This window comes from Ictidomys tridecemlineatus, chromosome 8 (assembly GCF_052094955.1).
Source record: "Ictidomys tridecemlineatus isolate mIctTri1 chromosome 8, mIctTri1.hap1, whole genome shotgun sequence".
NCBI lineage: Eukaryota > Metazoa > Chordata > Mammalia > Rodentia > Sciuridae > Ictidomys > Ictidomys tridecemlineatus.
In genome coordinates this window covers 104,222,238-104,248,343 of record NC_135484.1, presented here as the reverse complement: position 1 = coordinate 104,248,343, position 26,106 = coordinate 104,222,238, and the positions used below count along the sequence as shown (strand labels likewise).

Below are 26,106 nucleotides of genomic sequence, written 5' to 3'. Positions count from 1 at the left end.
GTTCCCATAGCTTATTAAAGCCTTTTGGGGTACACCTGAAATTTTATATCACCATTATCAACATCAACATATTGAGCTTTAGGCTGTGAAAGGCCCTGGGGACCTCCAGCTATAAGAAGGACCATTCCTGAGATTGTGCACACACAACTACATACACGTTAATTTCTCAGATAACAATTATTTCCTCGATTAAGAAAATTATTATCTAAAACTAAATAAGGCAACATTTCATTGTTTATATTCTTGTGCTATTGTTATTTTTTTCCTGACCATTAGTTGTATCATTTGTCTGTCCAGAGTGATAATTATGTTCCTTAAGTCTAGGTGACAAGGTAGACCTCTCTCTCTCTCTCTGTCTCATGTCCTGTGTTTAAGTAGATATTCAGTAAAAACTTGAGTTAATACACATACATACATTCATTCAGCATGGGACCCTAAAAAAAATCTGTCTTACAATAACTATATCCTGATGGATGAAAAGTTTGGGAAAAGTAAGTGTCCCAGTGTGTAAAAACTGTTCAGGACCCCCTGGTACCCTAATTTGCAATGTGCTTTCACATATGTTATCCTGTCGTTCTATAGGAAGTGTGAGCGATGGGTAAGAATGTTAAGAAGTACCCATTTTACAGAAATAGTTGTAGATCAGAGAGTTTAATCTGTTCAAGATCAGAGGGTGAATGTCGAAGCTGATTCAGACCCTCATCTTATGATTCCAAATCTAAAGTGGAGGACAGGATTGAATAGTGAGAATCTGTGATGAGTGAATTTACCAGGAGAGAAATCAGATCTTGAAATATAAAGATAAGCTTGGACTTGGGACAGGCCTGATGGTGTGGGGTTGGCAGCCATCGACTTCTCCTGTGGTTTCCTATAGCTCCAGGGAGAAGGAGTGTGAAGGCACATTACCCATGTGACTGTCCTTGGACTGTGCATGGAAGCAGACAGCAGCTTTAGTCAACTGGCCTCTATCTGTTTAAAAGTCCTGGTTGTAAACTGGCAGCTAGAAAGGGCTGAAATCTGTCTCTATGGAGAGGCTGAATTGCATCCTTTGGTATGTGCTGATTACTCTGTCACCAGCTGTGAGGGACACTGTTTTACTTGCTGGCGGATCTATTTTGTTCCAAATCACTTCCCAAAGGGCTGAACAGCGACATCTACTGGTTCAGTTGGAAACAAGCAAGTTCAAAAGTGGTTGAAATATCATTAGTACTTCTTTCAAATCAAATAACAATTGTCCTGAAGGAAGTGGTGACATCAGCAGCATGTTTTATCTCAGGAACAACATACCAAAGTCTAGGTTTTCATTGTGAGGAATACCATGTGACTTTTATTTTTGCAAAGTTTGTATCAAAGACTTTGTAAAAAATCAAATTTCAAAAGAAACAGTACAAAGAACTGTTTTGGGAGTTCCTTATAACTCAAGATTTTTATCTTGGATTGAAGATGTGATTGTGAGAAATAATTAAGTTTCTTTTTGTTAGTAAACTCTAGAATCAAATCTTCCAATGGATTGTGATATCTGTGTATTACAATCAAGATTGAATTATTTGTTACATGCTCCCCCAATTCTAGGCCATTCGGCACAGTCTCCCAGCTCTCAATGCAATAAAGCATCCATGTTCATTTGTACTCAATGCTTTATTTCTTTCTGTGGCAAAAGTCTAAAGATCACTGAACATATAGTGAATGGCAATGCATTTCTGGGCAATTTAAATAATTAAAAATTATTATATTATGACAAACTAAAAAGTACTTGTCACCTCCACACTCTATACAATCTGTTTTCATAATTCAGACCTTTGCAAAAATGTCTGAGAACCAATACACCAGTTGTTTGGATTGCAACCTATTATAAGGTGAAATGGCTCAGAAGGTAGCATGAGGAAGCTGCTAACTGAATAACTAAGCACTGACACACTGAGATCATTGAAGAAAAATGCTAACCATTTCACCAGGTATTTACTACAGTATCATGCATGATGCTGGAAACATGCTTTTTGTTTTCAAACAGGAAGCAAGATCCTGAGATGATTCAAGTTGACTTATTCAGGTCTGTTGAGATCTTTACCAAATTGCTTTTCAGATCCCTGGTGGCTTGAGAACAGCATGGCATTAAACCACACTGCCCTGCCCCAGGATGAGCACCTGCCACACTACCTTCGGGATGAGGATCCCTTTGCTTCCAAACTTTCCTGGGAAGCGGATTTAGTGGCTGGCTTTTACCTGACAATAATTGGTAAGCATTCTTAATTCTTCTATGCAAAGACTGTTTTTAAAAGTTCACAGGCTGATATGTGGATTTTGCAAAAATGATTTCAATATTTATCCGGGTATTTTAGTGGAGTTAAAGAATGGGAAGGTGGGGTGGCATTGTGGCATGCAATAAATGTTTCATAGAAATGACTATTACTGACGTTATTAGGGATAAATGTTTCAGTGATAATCCAAAGAATTTTATAGAAAAATTGTTTATCTTGAGACAGTATTTCATTCTGGTTTCTTTGCTAGTAAGTTTATCTTCTGAATAATAAAAAGAGATGATATTCTATTATTTAAAGATTTTCTTTAACTTTTTAAAAGATAATTTTGATACAATTAGAAAATTTTAGACTAAGAATGAATCTTAGAAATCATCTAGTTCAGCTTCCTCTTCTTACAATCGAGGAAAATTTGGACCAGGGAAATATAGTGACAATAGACATATTGCATTTACTTCATCTAAATTTAAAGTCCCATCACATCACTATGATGAGCATTGAGAAAATGTGCTGGTGATAAATGGGAAGTCAGCTTTGATCAAAAACTTTGTGTGCATAATCCACACAGGGGTACATCTGCTTCTATACTATCCAAAGCAGTGGCCATATATGGTTCCTGAGCATGTGAACTGTTGACTTCCAAATGAGTCATGCTGTAGTATAGACACATACGGCATACTGAAGTCTTAGTACCAGAAAGAATCGTGTAAAAATATGTCATTGTCAATTTTGAAAAATTGAATGCATAATGAAACCACAGTATCTTGGATAGATCAGAGTAACTTAAATATTAAGGTATTAAATTCAATTTATCTCTATATTTTTTATCTTGCTTAAAGTAAAAATCTAGAATACATATGTGTCTCACATTTCTGGTTTACATTATATATCTATTGGACTGCACTAATGTAGACAATTAGGATTTAATCACAATACTATTCTTAAATTTAAAATCTCATTCTTAAATTTGGGTGACCAGTGTGCAGGTGGGTTACGTCTCTAGGTTTATCTGCCTTTAATCTTTTCAGATGTTGGGTCAAGCCTGCTTACTCTCCTCTCTCCTCTACTTTGTTTCTTTCTCTCTCCCTTACTCTGTTCCTCCCTTCCTTGTTCCCTCCCTCCCTCTCTTTTTCTCTTCCTTTTCTTCTCTCATCTATTTATTCCTGGCAAAGAATTTCATTTAATTCCTAAAATTAGAAAACTCATTAGAAATTTCTCAAGATCCCTTTATGGTCAGTGCTTGAGGCAAAAGGAATCTATGAGATTGGATCAGAAATTATACATCAAAGTGATTCCCTGGGTTCTTGTTTTCATTGCTTGTTAGTCTTTTACTCAAATTCTATTTCTTCCAAGTGCAATCCCATGTCCTTTCAAACACAAATATGGACTGAGCACCCACACTTTGCTACTCTGAAGTTGATGGGTAGAGATCAGTGAATAAAATTCTGAACACTCTGCTGCGACAAAGATTATTTTGTAGTAAAATTCACATCACATTTCTATTAAATGTACATTTTCAATGACTACAAAAGGCAGACAAGTAAGTGTCCCAGAAATTGCATTCAATTTATTCCAATTGATTGCAAGGAATGAATGAAAAGGTGCAATCTCTGTGGACAATACATTATAGGGAGGAATATTAGTCTATTCTACTCTTAGAATGAAGGATTGCAGGGAGCGAGGCAACCAGGGTGAGTACCAGAGAAACTGAGGAGAGTGTTCCACTTGCTGCATGTGAGGTTAGAAGGGAAGTCAGGACCATATCAAACAAGGAAAGTTGGGATGGAGCTAGAAAATCAGGTCCAAAAAGAGTTCCCAGCAAAAGGGGTGCAGACAAATGTGTCACACAAGAGTCACTGAGGTGAGGCAAGGGCCATCTGGAGGGGTTTGGATTCATTCTAGACCCAGGTCTTGGGCTCGGCCCATATTGTCACCTTCTCTTAGGAGAGGTTATATGGATGTGTCCAGATTCCTCTCAAAGAGCCAGGGTGAAATGAATAAGATTCTTAGTGATCTTTGTTCAATACTAGGAGTTTTAGGGGAGTCAATGAAACAAAATATAAATTTGAGTTTGGAATGCAGGAGAAATAAAGACCCATTTCCCACTCTCCACTTTTTATGTAAATGCCGAGTTTATTAACTGGCTATCTAAGAAATTTTTAAAAATTCATAAAATATCAAGGATTTTGATACCACTCCATGGTTCTTCAAAAACTTGTTTTCCTTTGATTAGTATTAAAAATACATTTGCTTTTTTCTTAACACTCATCTGCAGATAAGATTGCCTGTGGAAATAATTACATGTATCTAAGAGAGAATTGATTATTTCTGGTCATGCTTTGGGCACTGGGTAAAACCCTATGAAATAGGGTTGGTAAAGAAAATTTAAGAAAAGAAAAATATTCTCCAACAAGGTGTAGATGACAAAGGGTGTTCCAATGAGCCTTGCGTATGGAATGCACATACACACTAAGATTTTAAATCTCATTTTCGATACAACAGATCTGGAATTAGCTTGATAATTTTTCAGGCTGTATTTTTACACTTTGCTTTCCCAGTGTTCCTTGCTAAATGGTTTTCTTTAATGAGGCAGGAGTATCATTGTAGTTGGTTTGCTCTAGGTCTCCATCATCTCTTCTATTTTTCTCCTCTTCTGCTATAAGAGAGCTTAAGAGGTCTCAATAAATCATGAAGCAGCACTGACTCCAGAGAGTCAGAAATCTAAGAGCAGAATGCAGTCAGTTCCTGGTGGTTTCATACCATCAGCAGAGACACACATTTATTTCCTTGCCCCCACAAATGAATTGTGGTGGAGAAATTAAAATAGAAATTAAAATAGAAAAATCTGGGTTTCTCCTGTTAATACTCTCCTTATTCCTTACTACTAAAGGCAGCTGTACCAGATTCTCATTTATACACAGCTACACTATGAAGCAAGAATTCCTGAGGAAATCTACTCTACATGTTAAGCTATGGAAGTAGGTGTATTCTTTTCTTAAAGTCAGTAGGGATTGGGTCTTTTTGGATTTAAACTGGGTTTGTAAGAACTTTTTTTGAACAGTTTTTCATTGTAATGTGAAAGTCAATTAGTCATTAATAAAAGGATATAAAAAGTGGGTACACATTTCTGCCATTGTCGCTAGGTTTGGTGGGTTGAGGGTCACTGTCTCTCCCCTTGGTGGGAGGGGAGTGCCCATGTTATCATTCGTCACCCACTGACCCTTGATATCTAGTCCAGGAGCAGCGGAAGGCTGTCCTGTCTGCCAGACACTCAGCGTCCTAGTCTCCTCAGGAGTCTGTCCTGGGATCTTTCTCCAGAAAATGACCCTTTGCTTGCAGGGGGTCATGCTAGACTTCTCTAGTCCCTGCCTCTCCTGCATGCTGGTGCTCCCTCGGGAGCCTGCAGTGACACTGAAGTCATCTCCAATGGTTGACTTCATCTTCAGAATTTATCAAAGGCCAAGGGGTTGATCCCACTTGCTAGAGGGCGAGGCTTTATAAAGCCAATAATCTGTAAAATGGCTGAGGAAAATGCCCCATCCTGGGGGCCAGTACAAGAACTGACCATTGGGATTCCCACACCCTCCTGAGCCTACCTGGGAAGTTAGCCGTTCCTTGTTCTGGGTAAGTTCAGTCTTATAATCCCTGCCTCCTTTCCCTTAGGAGGCAACCCATCCCATACCTGTTTACTCACAACTCATGCTTTTTTATTTCATCTTCTTAATTTAGATTTTTTGTTTAGAGTCCTCTCATTACCCTCTAAATCTGTGGTGTCCATTTTTGAAATTGAGAAGTGTTTCATATCCAAGTGAACTCTAAGTATTAGTTTTAACGATGGGATTTTTTTATTTTTCTTTGTAGGGATTCTGTCCACATTTGGAAATGGGTATGTCCTTTATATGTCTTCTAGACGAAAGAAGAAGCTGAGACCTGCTGAAATAATGACCATCAACCTAGCCGTCTGTGACCTGGGGATTTCAGGTAACACAATCATGTTGTTTCCTCGTTGTGGGTTTAACCTAGTCCCCATTCTGAACACTCATTGACGGCGAGATCACTCTTCACCTGGACCTACTTCTGCTTTCCAATTGCAAATCAGTCACAGTACTTGTGATTGTCAATGGTATGCTATCTGGCTAGGAAAATCATTTATTGGGTATTTTCTATGTGCCAGGCATTTTAGATGCTGAGGGTTCAATTTGCAATAGTACACTCTACCTTAGTCTCAAGGTGTACTGGGTTTATTCAGAATTCAGAAACTGATGGGCAGACTTCGGGTCACTCTTTGGGGCCCATTACACTCCTCTCACCCTTATCCAAACTTATGGAAGTTTGGATAAAATGAACACTGAAGGGGAGGGATCTTGAAGGGTAAATGAGAGGTGATTATAGAAAGAGCTGCCCTGCTGATGGTATATTTAATTGTGACTTCGGTTCTGATTGCAAGTACAGGAAGCTTCTGGTTCCATGATTCTCAATGTTGGCTGCACAAAAACATCACTTAGGGGAACTTAAAAACAAAACAAAACAAAACAAAACAAAAAAACCTCATGGATAGATTCCATAACAGAAATTATAATTTAAGTGATTGAAAATATTTCCTTGGCATTTGGATGTTTAAAATTAGAATCTCCAGGGAAGTTAACACATGGACAAAATTGAGAACCATGTTTTCTATCCTATTTTTTTTATTCTTTGATATTCCCCAAAAGGAGGAGTTGGAATAAAATTTTTCTTTAACCATAAGGGTTTTAAAAATATGAATGACTTTGGATAAGTCACATCTTGTTGCTTACTTCTATAAAATTCTATTTGTACAATAATATTTCCTTGAATCCCAATATCTGCTATTGAGTTTTGTGTCTTAGCTTGTTGGGGAAATAGCATTTGAACCCCACTCCTTTGGCTCCTTCTTCTCTCTAGAAACCTTTTAGCAGTTTTTCATCATCAGTTTCCTTTTAAAATGTTTTCTGATAATGTTTCTTTCTTCAAAAGTGTTTTTTTTTTCTTTTCTGCTGCTACCAGTTTCTAAAAGCAAGACTCAATAATAAACCTTTACCTGTTGAATCACTATTACTTAGCAGTAGATATGTTCCTTTCTTATTGGGAGTTTTTTGGTTTTGGTTATTTGGGAAGGTTTTACACATTAAGGACAGGCTGGAGTAACATGAGCTCTCATAGTAAATGAACTTATACATTAAGAGTACATGATGTGCCGGGTCCCTCCTTTCTGTGAAAATAGGATGAACTGCCCCCTGGGAATTTTCGAGGCTGCACAATGGCTGCCATTTTGACTCTTGCCACACGATGGCGGTGCCACAACAGGAATGGTAGCTTCCCAGCCAGCTCAGCCTGCTGGTCTCAGAAGGTTTTCTCCCTGGTACTGAACACAAAATGCCTGAATGAAATCTGTCATTTCAACTACATCCTTCACCAGTGAATAAAACCAGACTCATGCTTAAGGCTGAATTAGACTAGGTTTGAATAAAAATGACCTTAATTGGTCTGATACACCAAAAATGCTTCCAGCCAAGCAAGTCTGCTCTAAAATTGCGCAAATCATTCCATTACTCTTCATGTCTTTGGAGTGATTCATCAGAAAGCACTTTCTTTCATGTGACAGCTTTCCCTGATTAACCTAGATTATTCTGAACATTTATAGTATGTTTGCTTTTCCAATAAATCTTAATTTTTTTGTCTGTTTTTTTCCCTGCTGTATTCCATTATAAGCACCTTGCAGAGGCATAGCCTAAAGACCAGATGTATTGCATCTATGCAATTAACATGTGTTGTCTTAAGTTCCAATGTCTTTCAGTTGTGAATATATATTAAATTAACCTGGGGAGTTGAAAGTATGGTGATGTCTGGGATCACTCCAGATAAATTCAGAACATCTAGGACATTGACATTTGAAGCAAAAGAAAACACCTTCTCCAGTGCTTCCAACATCAGTCAGTTTGGGATGTATCCTAGAGGAGAGATCAACATTCTAGATAACCTATCTGAAGCTCATCAAAAACTCCACTCCAGAAAGAAGCCGGAGACTTGGACTAATAGGGGTCCATAGATACAACAGATGCTAATTACACTGCATTGGATCTTTTTCACTTTTCTTTTGCTGCCTCTGGCACCCACCCAGCTGGCTCCTCTCCCCCAAGTCTTTGAGTTTGTTTTCTCTTCTGCCTGAAATCTTCTCCCTCTACATATCTGTTCAAATTCTCTCCCATTGATTTAGGCATCTTTCTGTCTCTCTCCTTATTCTATTTATCTTCACATCACTAATCACCACTTATCATTCCATCATACCAAATCACGTAAAACAAATTTGTTTTTTCATTTGCTCTCCCCATTAGAAAATCAATTTGTCAGTCATGATCTCCACCTGGCCCTCCAGCATCTTGCTTTGTACTTGTTACATAGTAGGTGCTGTGTGATTATTTGTTGAAGAAAAGAATAGCTCTTTTACACTGTAATACTTCACTGGCCATGGGGTTAGATTAACCAGGATTAAAAGGCTTTTGTGAAAGGATGCCCAGTCCAGTAAGTGGGATAGTGGCGCTATCTAGACACCTAGAGAAGACCTGTCTAGCTTACAGAAGGCTGAGTAAACACTTGACAATTGACTGAACTAAAAGGAACTCTGGCATACCTTTCTACACTAAGATGGGGACTTGGGGGGTGGTTTGTGTGCTAGCACCTGCAGGCTGTGCATATCACTCAGTTTTCTTTTCATATGTAGGTCAGATATAGAATGTGAAGAGCTTCCCCGGCAGAGTCTTTTGGAGGAGGCTAAAGATTAAATACTATGACTGAATAAAGTATGTTCTATTCATTGATAAAAAGCACAAAGAAATAATATAAGCAAAAAAAAGGACATTAAAAGGACAAGTTCTTTTTTTTTTTTTTTTTTTTTTTTTAGAAAATCATTTACACTATTCTTACAATGTGCATGGAATTCATACTTTCTGCTTCTGGTGTACTTTACTACTCTTCAGCATCAATTCAACCTTCCCTTCTGAAGTTACAGCCTCAGAACCCATCCTTTCTCTGAACAGGGCTATGTGTGGTAGAAAACCTCTTGCTTTCCCTTCCCTAAGGGCTTAACTTGCCTATGGGTGTTAGGAACCAACTTCCCTTTTTCAAGTCCAACACACTTATGATGCCCTCTAGGTGGAAGAGATGGAGGTGGATGAAAATCACTATTTTGCTTCCTTTTTTTTAAAAAAAATATTTTTTCTTCATTCTTCCTTTCTTCATCTCTTCCTTTCTCCATTGGTAGACAACTTTGTGTACACAAAGTTTTTATTTAAAAAAAATGGCATTTGGGGCTAGGGTTATGGCTCAGTAGCAGAGTGCTTGCCTAGCATATTCGAGGCACTGGGTTCGATTCTCAGCACTGCATATAAATGAATAAAACAAAGGTCCATCAACACCTAAAAAAAAAATTTAAAAAAAATTTTAAAACATAGCATTTGTCCCAAGAATGTAAATTTGTGTCAACATTATATATCTATTAATAGACTACATTAACAGATTAAATGAGAACAAAAAATTTATGGTCACCTCAGAAAATGCAGAAAGATCATTTAATAAAAACATAACATCTATTTCTGGTTAAAAAAAAATTCTTAACAAACCAGAATGAGAACAGAGATCCTTGGCTGATACAAGCTAGGACAAATGTCACACTCAATGATTTAACATTAGAAATATTTCTTTCAAAATTCATCACAATACATGGACACCTACTATCATTACTTCTATTCAACATTGTACCAGAAATCCTGGACATTGTAATAAACTAAGCAAAAATAAATAAATGAGTTAAAAATCATCATTATTAGAAAATCATGAGTCTATATCATATCCTATCATCAGTTCTTTAAATAACAGAGGGAATCAGCTATTCTGATTGGATGTCTATATGGCATACACTTGAGTTAAAGATTCCTTGCATCAAATTATTCCTTAGTCCAGACCTGATGCATTATTTTAAGGAATTCTTCCTGGTTAAATGACAGCATAATTTGTAATTTGTGGAGTAGTATTTCCTAGGGAATAATTAATATAAAATAAATATGTTTCTGAGTGAACACATTTGGAAATGCTATGGCACACAATGTTAGTTACTTTTCAGATTTTTGCAAATTAAAAAAATTTCTCAAAGCCTTGAATTTTGGAAGTTGAATGAGCCTTGAATTTTGACTGCCAAGAAGTATGTATTATAGGTAGCCTGGTCCAGTATTACTTGATTATGTAAGTATGTCAGTATTGGGTTTGGATCCCATCTCATGGGCTCACTGTTTTGTTGAACCTCCATCTCTACAGAGTTGGCCGTGGCAGAATGAGTGGCAAAGTGTATTGTATAAAACCTGGTTCCTATGACTGCATCTTGATCACTCCAGCTTGGATGTCTAACTTTGGAGGGAAGAAAAGTAATGAACTCTTGAGGGGAAATCAGTATAGCAAATTTGTCCTCGAGAACATTTTCTTTTGTATATTTCACTGTGAATCTATGGCCCTTTCCCCTTGATTTTCAAATTGCTGAGCCAATTCAGCAAAATATTAAAAAGGACCAGATGGCTGGCACTGCCCACTGACATCACATCTCTGTGTTTCCTAAAGCTGAGTATCTTTGAGACAGTTCTTTGTAGTTAGAATTACTTTAGAAAATTCCTTCTGTATTCTTTCACTATGTTTGGCTATTGGGATATTGGAAAACCTCTCTGGGCAGCCAGCATTTTATTAATCTAGAAGTTCTGCATAATGAAGCATGTGTGTGGCACGAGTGTGTGTTTACATATGCACCTGTGCTTCAGTGAAGTGGAGCCATGCGATTTGAGGAGGTAGGAAAATAACTACAAGGAACTTCCCTTGACAGCCTGCTTGGTGCTTCAGTTGTAGGCAAGCCATTCACCATCATCTCTTGCTTCTGTCACCGCTGGGTGTTCGGCTGGATTGGCTGCCGTTGGTATGGATGGGCTGGATTTTTCTTTGGCTGTGGGAGCCTCATTACCATGACAGCTGTTAGCCTGGATCGTTACCTGAAAATCTGCTACTTATCTTATGGTAAGTTGGAAGGTTTCTCCTTCCCTGCGAGTCAAAGTTAGCTGCATTGAATGTCATAGCTGTACATATTTTATACAGTTAATAAATAAAGATTACTAATAACCTCAGAGACCAAGAGTATTTCTATTTATAGCCTATCTCATTCTAACACATGTTTAAAGATTTGACCTGTGCCAACATGGGTTTCTTTTATTTTTTTTACTTTTTATTTTTTTTTATGGGTTTCTTTTAATACTACTTTAAAATAATGTCTGGTGTTTGGTTGCAGTGCTTTTAAAAATGATCACTTTCTTGTATAGTCTGTAAGCTTCTACCATATTTTGTAGTGCAAATAAACAAACAAAAATGCCTGAGGTCTGCAAGGTTAGCCGATTCCCTACATAGGAACTGTAATGATAAGAAGAGCTACTCCTATTTTTGCTTTAGGTTCCAGGCTCCCTGTGATTTTGGAGATAAGGAATTCCAAAATTCACCTTCAGGTCTAGAGAGACATGCTGCTATTGCTGTATGAAAGGACACACATACAGAAATACAGATATACCACTTAGCAGTTTTTTTTTTTAATTGGGGGGAGGTATTGGTAGCTAGAAAAATGACAGCTTAAGAGAATTAGTGAGTGGAGAGACAGCAGTGAATAAGTTTGCAGAGCCTAAGGGTTCCCCTGCCTTAAAGATTAAAGACCATTTACTGTTTAAAAATAATTTGTAGCATTTTTGCTTCTTGTGGTTCTGGGAATTTATTGAACCTGAAAAAGAAGCTTTGGGCATTTATGTTAATACTGAGAACCAAGTGTAACTAGGGAGTAATTCTGATGCTCTCTGTATGAAGCTATTTTGTTGTCAACCTGTTAGAGTGGTTGTGACATGGGGACAGAGTATGGCCAGGAGACTGAGGTGGAGAAGATCAAGTAGACCTGGAAATTTCATTAGGGCAGAATTTCCCTTCCTATTTTAGCAATTTACAGCCCCTAGACACCAGAAAGACCATGCATGGGAACAGGGGGTATGAACCACCATCTTCATGATAAAGTACCTACTTCTTTTTTTTTTTTTTTTAAATTGCGTCTTCTTTTCTGAACATTTACAACATCCAACAGAAGCAGCTTGAATCAAAATTTATGATAAAATAAAAAAATACCATTATACATATTCTGGATGACATCAGAGTCTAATTCTTTCCACAAGCTTATTATTATTATTTTTTGTTATGCCAAGCAGATTTTAAGTTTAACTATAAACTTTATAGACAAGGAGGCAGAAACTTGAACTTCCTGGGAGTACTTGAGGAATACTAAACCTTGATGTCTCTGTTTTTAAGTATTTTCTTGAGTTTAAGCTTTTTGTCTACTAAAGGGATGCTGCTGCCCACCGCCAGGATCACGGCAGTATGGGAACTGTGTCTATTTTCCAGCTTCTTTAAGGTTTAACCTCAGTCATATGGTTTCATCATTTAATCTGATGCACTATTAAACCCTCCACACAGTGTCCTAGAATGTTGGAATTAGAAGGTCGCTTGGGGACATGTAGACCTTTCTCCCATGAAATGTGGTAGACTGCTTTAAGGCATCCCTGAGAGATGACCACTTGGCCTCTTCTTGAATAATTCCAGTGACCAGTGACGGGGAGCTTACTACTGCACAAGGCAGCCCATTCTCTGATTGGTCTGCTCTCATTGTTACAATGTTATTCCTTATATTGAGACAAAACTGCCTCCCAGTAACCTCCACCCATTGGTCCTAGTTCTGACTTCTGGAGCAACACAGAACCAATCTACTAATCTACTCCCTCCTGTACTTGACAGCCTTTCACCATATTCGAATGTAAGTATGAAACACCTCACTTAAGTAACCCTAATCATGAATGCTTATCCGTATGCCTCTGCACATTCCCATGAATATATGTGGTTCTCCCTGCCAATGTTTTTATCTGTTATAACGGATAATCAAGCGCTGACATATTTTGTGGCTACATGATTGCTACCCTTATCTGGTTGGGCTTGAGAAATTTGTACTTCATGATACAAAAATGCCATGCATTTTTTTAAAAAAGGAGACAATAGATCACAGAAACATTGTTATATTTATTATTAGTGCTAAACAAGACACATTTACAGAGGAGTAAAAATTTGTGCTAATGTAGTGCTTCATAGTTTGCAAAGCAAGCTCCTTACATTATTTTATTTAACCTTTATTGAAACATGTAAACAATATAGTCTTATTTCCTTTATTTTACTGTCAGGAACACTGGATATCTGGAAAGGTTACATGAGCATTCAAACACTAGAAACAACCTTGTCGTTCTCACACTACCCTAAGCAGAGGCAGATCCCGAGTTTATGTTAAAGAAAGAATTTAGCTTTTATTGAATACACTTTGATATTTCTTCTTCACTACTACAAAACCAAAGCAGTAAGGAGCCACTTCCCAGGCCCTCTTCCTCCAAGGTGATGAGTGGGATATGAAGGTCATTTTCCGTGGCAGCTGCAGCATGAAGTCAGGCTGGCTTGTCTTTGCTGGTTGTGTTGAACTTCAGGAAATGATCATTAGTGCATTAGTATTTTATAGCCTTTTTTAGATGACTGTACTATTTCTTCCTCTTGCCATTTTCTTTTAGTTAAGAAGCCAGTACCGAAAAACAGCTCTTTTTTTTATTCTTATGAAAATATTTTCACATAATTACTTTTGCAGAACACAATGCAACCTGCTTAGATTCTCTACCTCTCCCACCGTGGCTGTGTGAATACCACCATTGTGGGAAGAGTTTGAAGATTCAGTCCAGGGGGTACAAATCTGATCCACGAATTACCATGCACAGTCATCCACTTTAGCCTTACACCGCAGTGTCATAAGCATGATGCACCAATCCCCACTCAAGGAGTTCTTAGGAAGGCAAAGGAGATTAGAGACACAAAAACTTTCAAGAGGAAAGGTATTTTAAAGACACAAGCGATGCTTTGTGATTGCACACCTCCCCTGAAGGATTCTCCCTTGGATCATTGGATGACCCACTAACACGGCCGTGGAGATGAGAACTGTTCTCACGAGGTCCTCCATTGTCAGTATCCTCTGGTATTTTTACTCACCCCATTTCCAAGCCTTTGCCACTTCTCCCTCCCAAAGCTCCCAGGTGCCTAGAGAAAGTCTTCCCTGTGAATTCTCTTCAAAGTGTCACTCTCCTGGAGAAAGGCCCAAGCTCTGGAACTTTCCCTGCTTCACTCCACTCTCCCTCAGGCTTCAGTTATCTGCCCACGTCTCCCAGAATTCAATGGAATAAATCTTTGAAGGTGGAATTTGACATATCGAGGGGAGGTATCTGGGTGCAGGGCAGATTCCATGTGGGTAATGCTCTTCTTCCGCCTCCAGGGGTTTGGCTGAAGAGAAAGCACGCCTTCATCTGCCTGGCAGTCATCTGGGCCTATGCTTCCTTCTGGACCACCATGCCCCTGGTGGGCCTGGGGGACTACGCACCTGAGCCCTTCGGAACCTCGTGCACCCTGGACTGGTGGCTGGCGCAGGCCTCAGTTGGGGGCCAGGTTTTCATCCTGAACATCCTCTTCTTCTGCCTGTTGCTCCCTACCGCTGTGATCGTGTTCTCCTATGTGAAGATCATTGCCAAGGTTAAGTCCTCTTCCAAGGAGGTGGCTCATTTTGACAGTCGGATCCACAGCAGCCACGTTCTGGAAATGAAGCTCACCAAGGTAATTGCAGACACAATTTAAAGAGGTGCTTTCTGATCAATTAAACCTTCAAAGGACCCAGAGGATTGGGAATGTTGGGACTGGGAAAACCTAGAATTCCCACTGCTTGTGTGCTTCTGAAGGTTATCATTGCTTATCTAAACCACTGTGTATTCTTGAGGGGTGGATAGCTTGTTCAGCCGATACTTCTAAAGCTCACTGCATATATGAGGTATTGACTGGTACATAGGATTTAATTTGATTTCTTGTTGTCATTCTACTTGACTTGAACTATGTTTATCAAATGATTAGGCTTACCCTAGACCTGATAACTAAATGGATATTAAATGAAAAGTGTAGACGTATATATTCACATATGCATATTTATAAATGATTTTTTTCTATATGTAGTTTATTCTTCTAACACATACTACATAATAGTATATGTAACATGTCTGTGCTTTGTTGGTATATAAAATATATTTTAATATCCTAAATATAAAATGTTTCTAATTAATCTTTTTGGAAAAATTTACATCAAAATTCGGCCATATTGAAAAATAAAACTTTCTGTTGTGACTTTTGTCCTAAATTCACACCATTTTCAATTACTACTCAATTTTGACCTCAATTTCTCCTAGTAGGTAATATAAGAAGAAACAACTTCATGCTGGGTCTTTTCATAGTCTCTGAAGTCTTTCCTCCATTCAACTACTGCTCAGGATTAACAATTTGCTTGTTCACGTGGTGCTTCTGATCTTCAGAACAGCTTGGTCTAAAAGCTTATTACTTAAAGGCTATCTTCCTGGATTCAGGGATCAAAATCATTTAGTTCTCTGTGTACTCTAATTATTTCTAGCTGAGTTATTATCTGGGACTGCTTTCTGCTGGTCTGATCTTGTCAAGCTAAAAATTGGCATTCATCTAGAAACCTTTCTCTACTTTGTAGCTTGCTTCTAATTAATGCTTAAAGAATGCTAATTTCACTAAACTTGTAGCAGTCTGAAATTTCACAGACTATAAACAGAAGTATTTTACACATGTGAGTGCACACACACACACACACACACACACACTCACACCGAGGGATCTCCCTGCTTTTCCCACAGCAATCTATGAGCTCCAGGGAGATTTTTTAAAATGCCATGGTGCCAATGTTTTGGAGCTCCTGGTCTGGTTGTTGTCACTTATTAACTTGGTGCTTAACTCTGTAAGGTGGGTTCAGGACACCATCTCAAGGTCAGTTACCAGCTTCTCTCATGTTCTCCTTTGCCTCTGAGCTGTAGGCTCTTTTTCTGTCAGAGTGGAAAATTGGCTCTTATAGGCACATCCTCTAAATTGTTCATGAGTAATGCCTGGTATCTTTTAGAATTTTGACTTCACAAAAGTCATTCCCCCCACCCCCCATGCTCAAAACCCTTTACTCTCAACTGTTTTCTCTCCATAAATTTCAAATTTCTGTTCTGAAACTGAGAAGTTGAGAAATGAATGTCTTGTTTCTTTGGTTATTTCTGCTTGTAAAAATACTCACACAATGCAGTGAACACTCTTGCTGCCGATTTAATGAGGGGAATAGTGGAGTGACAGTGAAGGCAATATGAGAAGTATAGATCGATTTTCCCCAATATTATGCCATGTATGTTTCTACTTCATGTTAATTCATTTAACATATGTTGGTCACCTATGACATCAGATCATTTGTATACAGAATTTGTAGGTATCTGGTCTTCTCTTGGTATCTCTTATTTCTACCAGAAACTCCCCCCCCCCACTATGGGCCATAAGAGCCCTTCCTTTAGCCACACTTGTCAAACCAAATCATGCGTCTGTCACTCTTTTGCACAAGACAGGATGTGGGGTGAAGGCAGGTGCTGCATATTTTATTTGCTTCTGTAACTTACAGCCTGCCACCTGCTAGACATTTAATCCAGATTGCTTGAATGAATACCTAAGTGAATAAACCAAGTTTATTTAATCACCTTGATCACTGCTAAGAGGTCCCTTGACCCCTGGCTGGAGTGCCTCTGTTCCTTTTATACCTTATGGGACATTTTGTTTTTTTTTCTGTGTTCTTTCCCATTGATTGTGAAGCCTTTTTAAAGCTCTTAAACTATTAAGCTCCTCTCCTTTATTGCTCATCGAATTTTATCTATCAACCAGGGTTCGGGTTCAGGGGACTCCCTGGTGTGGATTCTCAGGGCAGTTTGTGGGAAAGCTGAACTGTATTGCTCTTTTTTTTTTTTAAACCAATTAATTAATTCCTTTCCTTTGTTCTTCTTTGTTGCTCTTAAATATCATTTCCCAGAGGCACATTTCCAAAATTGAATTCAAGACTTCCTACTATGATGTTTCATTATGACCTCTCTATTTCCTTCTTGGAACATGTCAATTTTCAAACTAATTTAAAATCACACACTTATTTTTGTGCTTATATATTCAATGTTCATCTTTACCACTAGTCAATAAGGCCTGCTGGAGAAACCATGTCTTTTTGATCATTCTGTGTTCTGAGGACACAATGTCTCAAACATGGCAAGTGTTTACTATATATTTGTTAAAGGGGGATTAGATCAGAGTCACTTAATAATGAAAAGAATTTCAAACTAGCAGTCAATTCCAGCTTGACCACTAGCTGCCTGAAAGGTCTGATATAATTGACATTTGTTATTTATTTTGGTTCCCAGTAGTTGAACCCCTTCTGTGTCTGAGGAATTGCCAACCTTTTGTGTCTTGCTGAGGATAAGGGGAGGAGTTATATAACTCTTAAGTAATACTGAAAAAGTCAATCATTTGCTTCATAGGCTGCCCCTTTGATTGGAGCACAGCTAAGGACTCTGGCACCAGAGATCAGCCTGTCTGGAGCCTGGTGACAGAGAATCAAGTGCAGGGAGCATTCTCCTGAGCTCAGAGATACAGCAGCAGTAGTATCTGTGTCAAAACCAGTTCACACATAGGGTTTTAATTATCATTTCTGTTTGCTGGATATCCATTAACCTTTTCAGTGATGCTCTCTGCATTAACCAATATCCTTTAAAGAAATCCCCTTTCTGCCTCACTCAGCCAAAATAAATTTCTGTTTTTCTTGCAACTCAGAATAATGACAGATTCACCTTGGGAAAACTAGTAAATCTTTCTGGGTCTTAGTTTTTTCATATATGAAAGAGGATGGGGGAGAGAATTTAAATGATAGCTTGATTATTTCAAAACTCTGAGGTTTTGTGAAAATAGATACATTGGTTTGATTACTTAAGGTATGAGTGATGGCTTTTATTACTAAAACCAGTGTTTTCTCAACCTGAAAATCTATTCCTTCCAAGAAATATAGTCCCACTTCAAGGTCTTGGATCACCCATAATGAACATAATGTTGAACTAGACATTTATAAATTACTTTCTCGTTCTTTTCTTTTTTTCCTTTCTTTCTTACTTTTCTTTTTTTTTTTTTAAGCCAACCACTGCCTGGTCATGGTATATTGTGTTTAGTTTGAACCAGAACTCCCAACACAGGCACAATGAGAGACGTGACCTGGTTTGCCTCCTTTCTTTTCAATTGCAGCGTTTGCTTGTTTTTAGAGTTGTGTTATTTTAAGATTTGAGAAAATTGCATCTGGAAAGTGTGGAGTTCTTTTTTTTTGAAGGATGAATTCATATTTTCTGCTTGGATTGCAACCAGGGTTAACATATGGCAGTGCAACAAAGATCTCAGAAAATTTTTCTTTATCAGTTTGTGGAGGTGGGTCTGGGACAGTTGGCTTTCATTGTTGTTCTATGGATTAAATAGAAGGAAGGGGAAAAAAGTCAAAGAAAACATGCTAAGATTGTTGCATTTTTAATTTCTTAAAAGGTAATGTGAAAGTCAAGTATCACCACCATGATTTTTATATACATGAGAACATTGAGAGCCCAAGAAAGCATGTGATAGTTGTCAAGTTCTCCTCCTTCTACTCACTATTGATAGAATTACTCAATGACAGGCAGTCCCACATGTGGAAGGTAACAGTCTCAGAACTTAAATTTATTACCCTATTACCACCTTTGAGTATCATTTTCTCACTGCTCAGGAGCAAATCCATGTACTTGCTAGCTGGACCCAAGATAGAAAATCCAAATCTTTTCATCCCTACGCTCCTGTCAATCACATGCTTTCCTAAAAGCAGTCACCTCCACCTCTTTCCCCTTCTCTTCAGTGTACAGATGTAGTGATTTCTTTTCTGGTGACCTCATCTTCCCCTAGTCACTGGAATGCCCTTGTCTAACTGGTTCTGTAATGTGATTCAATCTTGTTATCAATGGGGAATTTATTACATCACTTTGGCTCTCCTTTCAAGCCTTTATTTTCACATTATTTCCATGTCCTCTTCTATTTCATTATTTAAGGTAACTTACAGCTTTTAACCTTAGCTTAAGTCTTATTCATAACTGTGAGAAATAGCCTGGCGGGAGGACTGGGCTCTCCTTCTGAAATGGATGTTCAAAGAGCCTCAGGGATTTTGTCCCACTTACGATGATTAGTGGAGAGACCCAAAGTATCTCAGCCAGTGACTTTTCCACTCTTCCACACTGCCTTACCCACTGAAGGAAGATAGGACCTAAGAAACCTTTGTGCTAGAAAGGTTCAAATGTATTGGACTCAGAGGCAGAGTCATATGTAACTTGAAGAATTTACTTTCAACCATGATTCAATGATTGCTTTAATTGGTCAATTCACTGGAATTGAGTGATTATGTGCAACTTTGCTACTGTGACACTTAATGCCAGTCTGAACTAGAGCTGGAAAACACTGTCTTAGTCCTGTGCAGCAAGATGTATTTAAAATGAACTGGGCTGCAGATGTATGATTCTTTTGTATAAGCTAAACACGAATTCTGTGACTTTCCTCCCACAAGAATTGTCTAATTTAGGAATTTGAAGTTCTACTGCTTTGCCAGTGAACCAAAAGGCAGAGATGAAAGTGAAGTCATTAAACAAAGTAAACAACTTAGAAAAGTTGACAGGCACAGATATTTTTGTTTGAACTGGCTTAAAGATATTTGGGCGGTCAGTTTTAGAAAATATAAATAAAGATGTACCTAGAATGGAGGAAAGTGAGGAACAAACTGTTGGAAAGATTAAAACCATTTACAGCCAAGTAGAAAAGTAGGGAAAAATGGAATACAACAGGAAAGTTTTAGAAACTTTTGTGGAGTATATCATAGAATGGTTTTAATATTAAAATGCCTAATAATTGTGGAGTGTATTTTTAAAATGAGAGGGTTATAGAAAGTGAATGGGTCTCATATTAACTTTGAAGCTTCAGAAACACAAATAACATTCTTCACTGTCTTTTTAGATTTAGCCTTTTGTCCCCTTTTCATCTTTAAACTTAATTTCTAGTCATTGTTCTTTATTCTAAATTCAGAAAACCCACAATGATTCATTTTCTATGTGCTCTTTATTTATGTGTATGTGTAATTCACCTATGTCCATTTAAAAGAGATAATGCTTGAAATTTTTCCTCCACTGCATACTATTCAAAAATAGTAGAAATCATGTAAAATGTAGAAGATATTCTGGACCAACTACCAATCTATTTTTTGTCAATGACTTGGCAGCAACATAGAAATCAGCTTTTGAGACACTGTGAAACATCATATGACTCACCAAAGAAGCAAGGATGGGGCTGTGTTAAGTCCCTAGACAAATGCTAAGGCAAGCTTTATTTATATAGTTAGTGTTTATTTGGAGATTTAGAAAAAGAAGGCCCTTGCTGGGAGCCTTGAGGCATCCATTCCATTTGCAAACAAAAGTCAGACAAACCAAACCAAATGAAAATTTCTCTTGGGTGAGCACCTCCTAACTGATAGAAAAGTAAACTCAACGGAAGAGGGAGCCATATGTGTGCATTAGATCTGAAGAGTTTATAACTGCTAAACACAGGTGAGAACTTTGGCTCAGGGCACTAAACAAGGCTGCAGGACACACAGGAATGCTGGGCTCACTTGATTTATCTCCTGGGGACTCAGATTCTCTATTTGCAAAGTGGAGCAAAACAGATAGTATTAAGTTTTTTTTTTTTCCCCCTGCAGTTTATTTCTGGAAATGAGCTTTGAGATTTTGGAGTCCGAGTCTGTGACTTTAGAGCAGATTTGCCATGCGTCATTCTTATATACTCCACCAAGCTGTGTGAGGTGTGAACAGACAGGCTAGTCTGCAGGTCATAGACTGAGGCTTGGACCATTTTCTATGTACAATAGCTTTTAGCCCCCACTAAAGCATAATGAAACAGGCATGCATACACATGACTTTGTTGTAAGTAAAACATTTCTGATCAACCTTCTAAAACAGGATTCATAAATACTATGAATTTACTTATTACCGATGAAGCACTTTGTGTTTCGCCTTTTATCATTGATCTTTTACATAACTTTTTCCCCCTTAAATTAAGGGAAGAGAGAAGGAGGAGGGAAGTGAAGCAGCCTCAGATAGGTCCATTCTTACATAATCCCAAGCTTTTAGGGAACTCAGAGATAAAAGGGACATTCACTTCTAAAACCCCCAAGATGATTATGATCAAGCTCCCTGTTCATAGCGCTGTAGCCAAGGGCACGTAGTCCTCTGATTGGTCAGAGTCACCTGATGCCTTTGACGGCAATTCTATAAAACTCCTAGGAGGGGGAGTAATGCTGGGAATGCTAAAGCAGAGGATAACTGGGATGATGAAAATAAGTTCAAATGAAGTGACAAAAGACAGATGTGTATTAGAGGACTGATTTCAAATATAGTTTTATTATTTATCTTACAGAAAGAATATTCTAGTATATAACAGTATTGGAATACTTTGAAGGTAATGCACTCTCTCAATTAGCTCTCTCTCTCTGAAATAGTTCAACTTTAAAATAAAGCCCAAAGCAGGGAATGATGGTGTGTTCCTATGATCCTAGCTTCTTGGGAGGCCAAAGCAGGAGAATTCAAAGTTCAAGGTCAGTCTGAGCAACTTAGGGAGACCCTGTTTCAAAAATAAAACAAAACAAAACAAAACAAAAAAAAAAACAACAAATTTTGGACTGTATTTTCTGGTGTAGGAAATTTACTCTAAGTTCTTGTTCATACAGTTGGTCAACAACTCTGCTAACAATGGAGATTCTATGAGGGCAGGATGTATCTGCTTTGTTCGTTGCAATAAACGTTACACAAAACATGCTTAATAATACTTGTTGATTAAATGAATAAACAATGATATTTAGGCTTCTATTTCTCCATGCAACATTTCATTCTATAGGTTAATCTCAAGCAGAGCTCTCATCATTCCTGCTCAAAACCTACTACTGCCTCAAAGCACAAAGTGTTCAGTTCAAGTTCAGTAACATATAAAACCCTGAGTGCATATCTTTCTTCCTAGCCTCATCTCCCTTTGCTGTTTTTCCATATCAAAGTGAATTTCTCACTAGCATTTTTTTCTTTCTTTTTAGTACTAGAAATTGAACCTAAGGGTGCTTTACCACTGAGCTACCCCAGCACTTTTTATTTTTTATTTTGAGACAGGCCCTCACTAAGTTGCTGAGGCTGGCTTCAAACTTGTAATCCTCCTGCCTCAGCCTCTCAGGTTGCTGGGATTACAGGCATGCATCACCACATCTACAGTTCATTCACAATTTCTGTGCAAACTTCATTCATGTGTGTTTTTTTTTTCCCCAAGATTTTGCTCATGCTGGTCTCACTCTTATTCTTTTATTTCCACTTGCCAAAGTGCAGGTTATATGTCACATCCTTTGTGAAACTCTTCATAATTTGCTGAATAGGATGCAATTTTGTTCTCCTCTGAACTGGAGCTTAAATCATATTCAGCCTTGTACTGTATTTATCTGTATTCTAGAGAGAGACAACACAGGCTTGAAGCCTCACTGGTATTCTTCATAGCACTTGGCATAGTGTTTTGTCTAAGCATTTGCTAAAAAGTTCTGTTGAACTGAGTGAGCTGCTGACTTATAGCAATCAGGTAGGTCGTTGTAGGATTCTGATTAGGACTACATTATTAAGGGAACTGAACTGCTCGTGGTGAGAAACTGTATCTCTAATATTCTTTGGTCTGAAAGTTAAGAGACCTTTGGGTAATTATAATTTTGTGTGAGAGAAAGGTGCTTTCTGGAAAAGTCTCATTTTGTACAACAGTCTCACTTCAGCTGAGGTGCGATGACTGTGTTTTACTTTATACTTAGTGAATTTCCACAATCTGAGCCTCAAACTTGAGCAACACCTGAGCCAAAAGAAATGACATTTAATAGAAGCCTCTGAAGAAGATGCATATTAGAATTTCAAACCTGGGCAGAGTTTTCCAGTTTCCCGAGGCAAATGTGGATGATTTAAAATTTCATCAAGGTGAATGCATTTTCTGTCAAGTTTTTAAGTGAATGTGGGTTGAAAAGTCTGGAAAGCTCAGGAGAACAGATGTCTTTTTTATTATGATTTCTTACTCAAAATGCAGGGGAAACCTGACAGTTATTAAAGGGTTATACTTTGGGTCTGTGGGTACATTAAAATTCTAGAGTGGAGAATGGACAGGAGGTGATAAGTGGATAAAGCTTCTTCTAGCTGAAATTTTGAGAAGTCCACATGAAATAATTCCTAGGAACAAGATAAATGCATTGCAGTAGATACGTTTTCCGGGGAGTGAAGAGGTGACTTGCTCCTCCTCCACACCTCTCATTTTAGGTCCTCATTCCTTACAAAGTTTCTCCATTCTCTTCTTCATCGATTTCTCTCGTCAGGTGGCGATGTTGATTTGTGCTGGTTTCCTGATTGCCTGGATCCCTTATGCAGTGGTCTCTGTGTGGTCAGCATTTGGAAGGCCAGACTCCATTCCCATCCAGCTCTCTGTGGTGCCAACCCTCCTTGCAAAATCTGCAGCGATGTACAATCCGATCATCTACCAGGTCATTGATTACAAATTTGCTTGTTGCCAGACTGGTGGTTTGAAAGCAACGAAGAAGAAGTCTTTGGAAGACTTCAGGTAAAATCCCAGAAGCTAGAAATGAACCATGCACTCTTTGTTTCTAAATCCTATGGCGGTGGCGCTGGGGTTATAGCTCAGCGGTGGAGCGCTTGCCTCGCACACGTGAGGCAATGGGTTCGATCCTCAGCACCACATAAAAATAAATAAAATAAATAAAGATATTGGGTCCATCTTAATAAAAAATCTTTTAGAAAATTCTAAAGGGGTTCAAGCCACTAGGATATGCTATCACCTCAAGGTTAGAGTGTATTGTCCAGGAGTAGGATAAGAAGAATTTTATTTTCTGTCCATCAAAATTCCTAAAACAATTTGTAGGTGTGAGATTGTGTGGGTAGATATGAGAAAAATGATTCTGCTTTTGATTCTGGAACAACCAAGATGCTTCACTGTGTCAACTGGAGCAATCACTATGTGTCAATGACTCTTAACTTACTTACACGGAACCAAATCCATTCTATTCCGAGAGTACTGTCCCACCTGGTATTGATCCAAAAATTCACTCAGCAGATGATTCTTTTGTTTGGGACATCACAACCACTAGCTAAGAGCATAGGCATTGGGCAGGCACAGGAATGGAAGAAGGGAGACGATGTCTTTGCTCAGTGCCAGATCTTTTGCTTTATGTTCACCATAGCCCAAGTTATTCTTTATCCTTGTCAGATGAGGAAACTGAGATTCAAGCACGATCAAGGTTAAGCACATTTCAGTTGTTCTCATTAGCCATTTATACAAAATATAGAAATTGCTCTGCTGAGGAAGGCAAGGGCTCATTCCTTGCTCTGGAATTTCAGCTTCCCCTGGAGTAGCAGGCAGTGGTGCTGAAGCAACCAGGAGACCATGGCTTCTAGAAGCCAAAGCCTCTTCAGGGAGGCAGTGTGGAAGATGTGCTGAGTGGCGGATTTTAGAAGAGTTGGGATGAATGGGGGACTGCTTGAGAGAGGAGCAGAAGGGCAGAAGATTTATTTTTATCTTTATAGTGAATAAAACAAAATCTTGTTTATCTTTGTAGTTATTAGGAAGTTAAGCAGGTGAGTACTATGGAGACCCATAGCATGAGATGAAGGGATATGAAGCCGATCCAGATTGGATAACTTACTGCTAGTGCAACTAAGTAAATTTGAACTGGACTAACTGACATCCTTGTTCTATTTCTGAGCTCTGAAACACATTTGCTGATAAGGAGAAATCTTCTTGGGAAATAAATAATTTTGAATTCAAATGAAAAAGCTAACATAGAGAATATGAGATGGTGGAAATAAATTTTGAGGGATTTTAACAGTTCATGACAAATTAAACTTATCCCATCCCTATGCACTCCCGCTCTCAAATCGAATTCCCTGAGATTTTAGTAGAAGTAGATGAACCAAAAGAATAATATGTGGCGAGACCCCTTTTTGAATATTATTATTCCCATACCGAGGTATTTAGAGGTAGTCTCAGGCAAAGAGTGCATTTTCACTACAGCTGTGTGATCAAAACACCGGGGGAACTTTGAAAAGCTGCTATGGCCTGGACCCTACCTGCAGATTCAGCTTTTCATTGTCTGATTGGGCCTGAGCTTCAGTTGTTTGGTTGATTCTCCCACATATCTCATGCACAGTCATTGTTGAATGTTGGTGAAACAGACACTGAGAAAGGAAAAATTGTCTGTGGTCATAGGTCTTTGACTCCATCTCCACCAAGACTTATGGCCACTTATGGCCAGTGACAGAGGAAAGAGTCATTAGATCCTGGACCAGTCTTAGATGGAAAAGAAAGATCCATAAGACACAATGGGGAAGGACAGTGAAGGATAGACGTATTTTACTTTCCTAATATTTTAGCAAAGATAAAGAACAAGGGAGAACAAAGTCCTGAACTCTGGCATAGTTATTATAATTTAATCTCCCTTGACCACTTTAATTTGCAGTGCTCTGTTTCCAAAGAATGCTCCTTTAATAGATCAGTTCCAAGGCTCAGAGGAATGGTAGGCAGATGTGCAACGGATTTTGTTCTAGAGAAATCCAGACATGCTGTTAAAAAAGCATCTTGATTTTCGAAAGCTCTGCCCAAGAGATTCCTTGATTTTGAATATTCTAAATTGAAATATTATTTTTCATTCTAATTCAAGTCTTGT

At 38.3% G+C, this 26,106-nt stretch overlaps 1 protein-coding gene across 4 annotated transcripts in view; it reads left to right on the top strand.

Moving 5' to 3' along the window:
• Nucleotides 1–2,050: 2,050 nt before the first annotated feature.
• The window catches only part of Opn5 (opsin 5), a 44,498-nt gene continuing 20,442 nt past the window's right edge, over nt 2,051–26,106 (top strand). The window contains exons 1-6 of one of the 4 annotated variants that reach the window (XM_078019915.1): nt 2,051–2,236; nt 5,149–5,236; nt 6,169–6,239; nt 11,157–11,327; nt 14,689–15,023; nt 23,746–23,987. In XM_078019915.1, coding sequence (XP_077876041.1) covers nt 2,107–2,236; nt 5,149–5,236; nt 6,169–6,239; nt 11,157–11,327; nt 14,689–15,023; nt 23,746–23,987 — 1,037 coding nt within the window. In that variant the 5' untranslated portion in view covers nt 2,051–2,106. Of the gene's footprint in view, nt 2,237–5,148; nt 5,237–6,119; nt 6,240–11,156; nt 11,328–14,688; nt 15,024–23,745; nt 23,988–26,106 lie in introns of those variants that run through there. The other 3 variants (XM_021721840.3, XM_078019917.1, XM_078019916.1) reach the window with 3 other exon arrangements.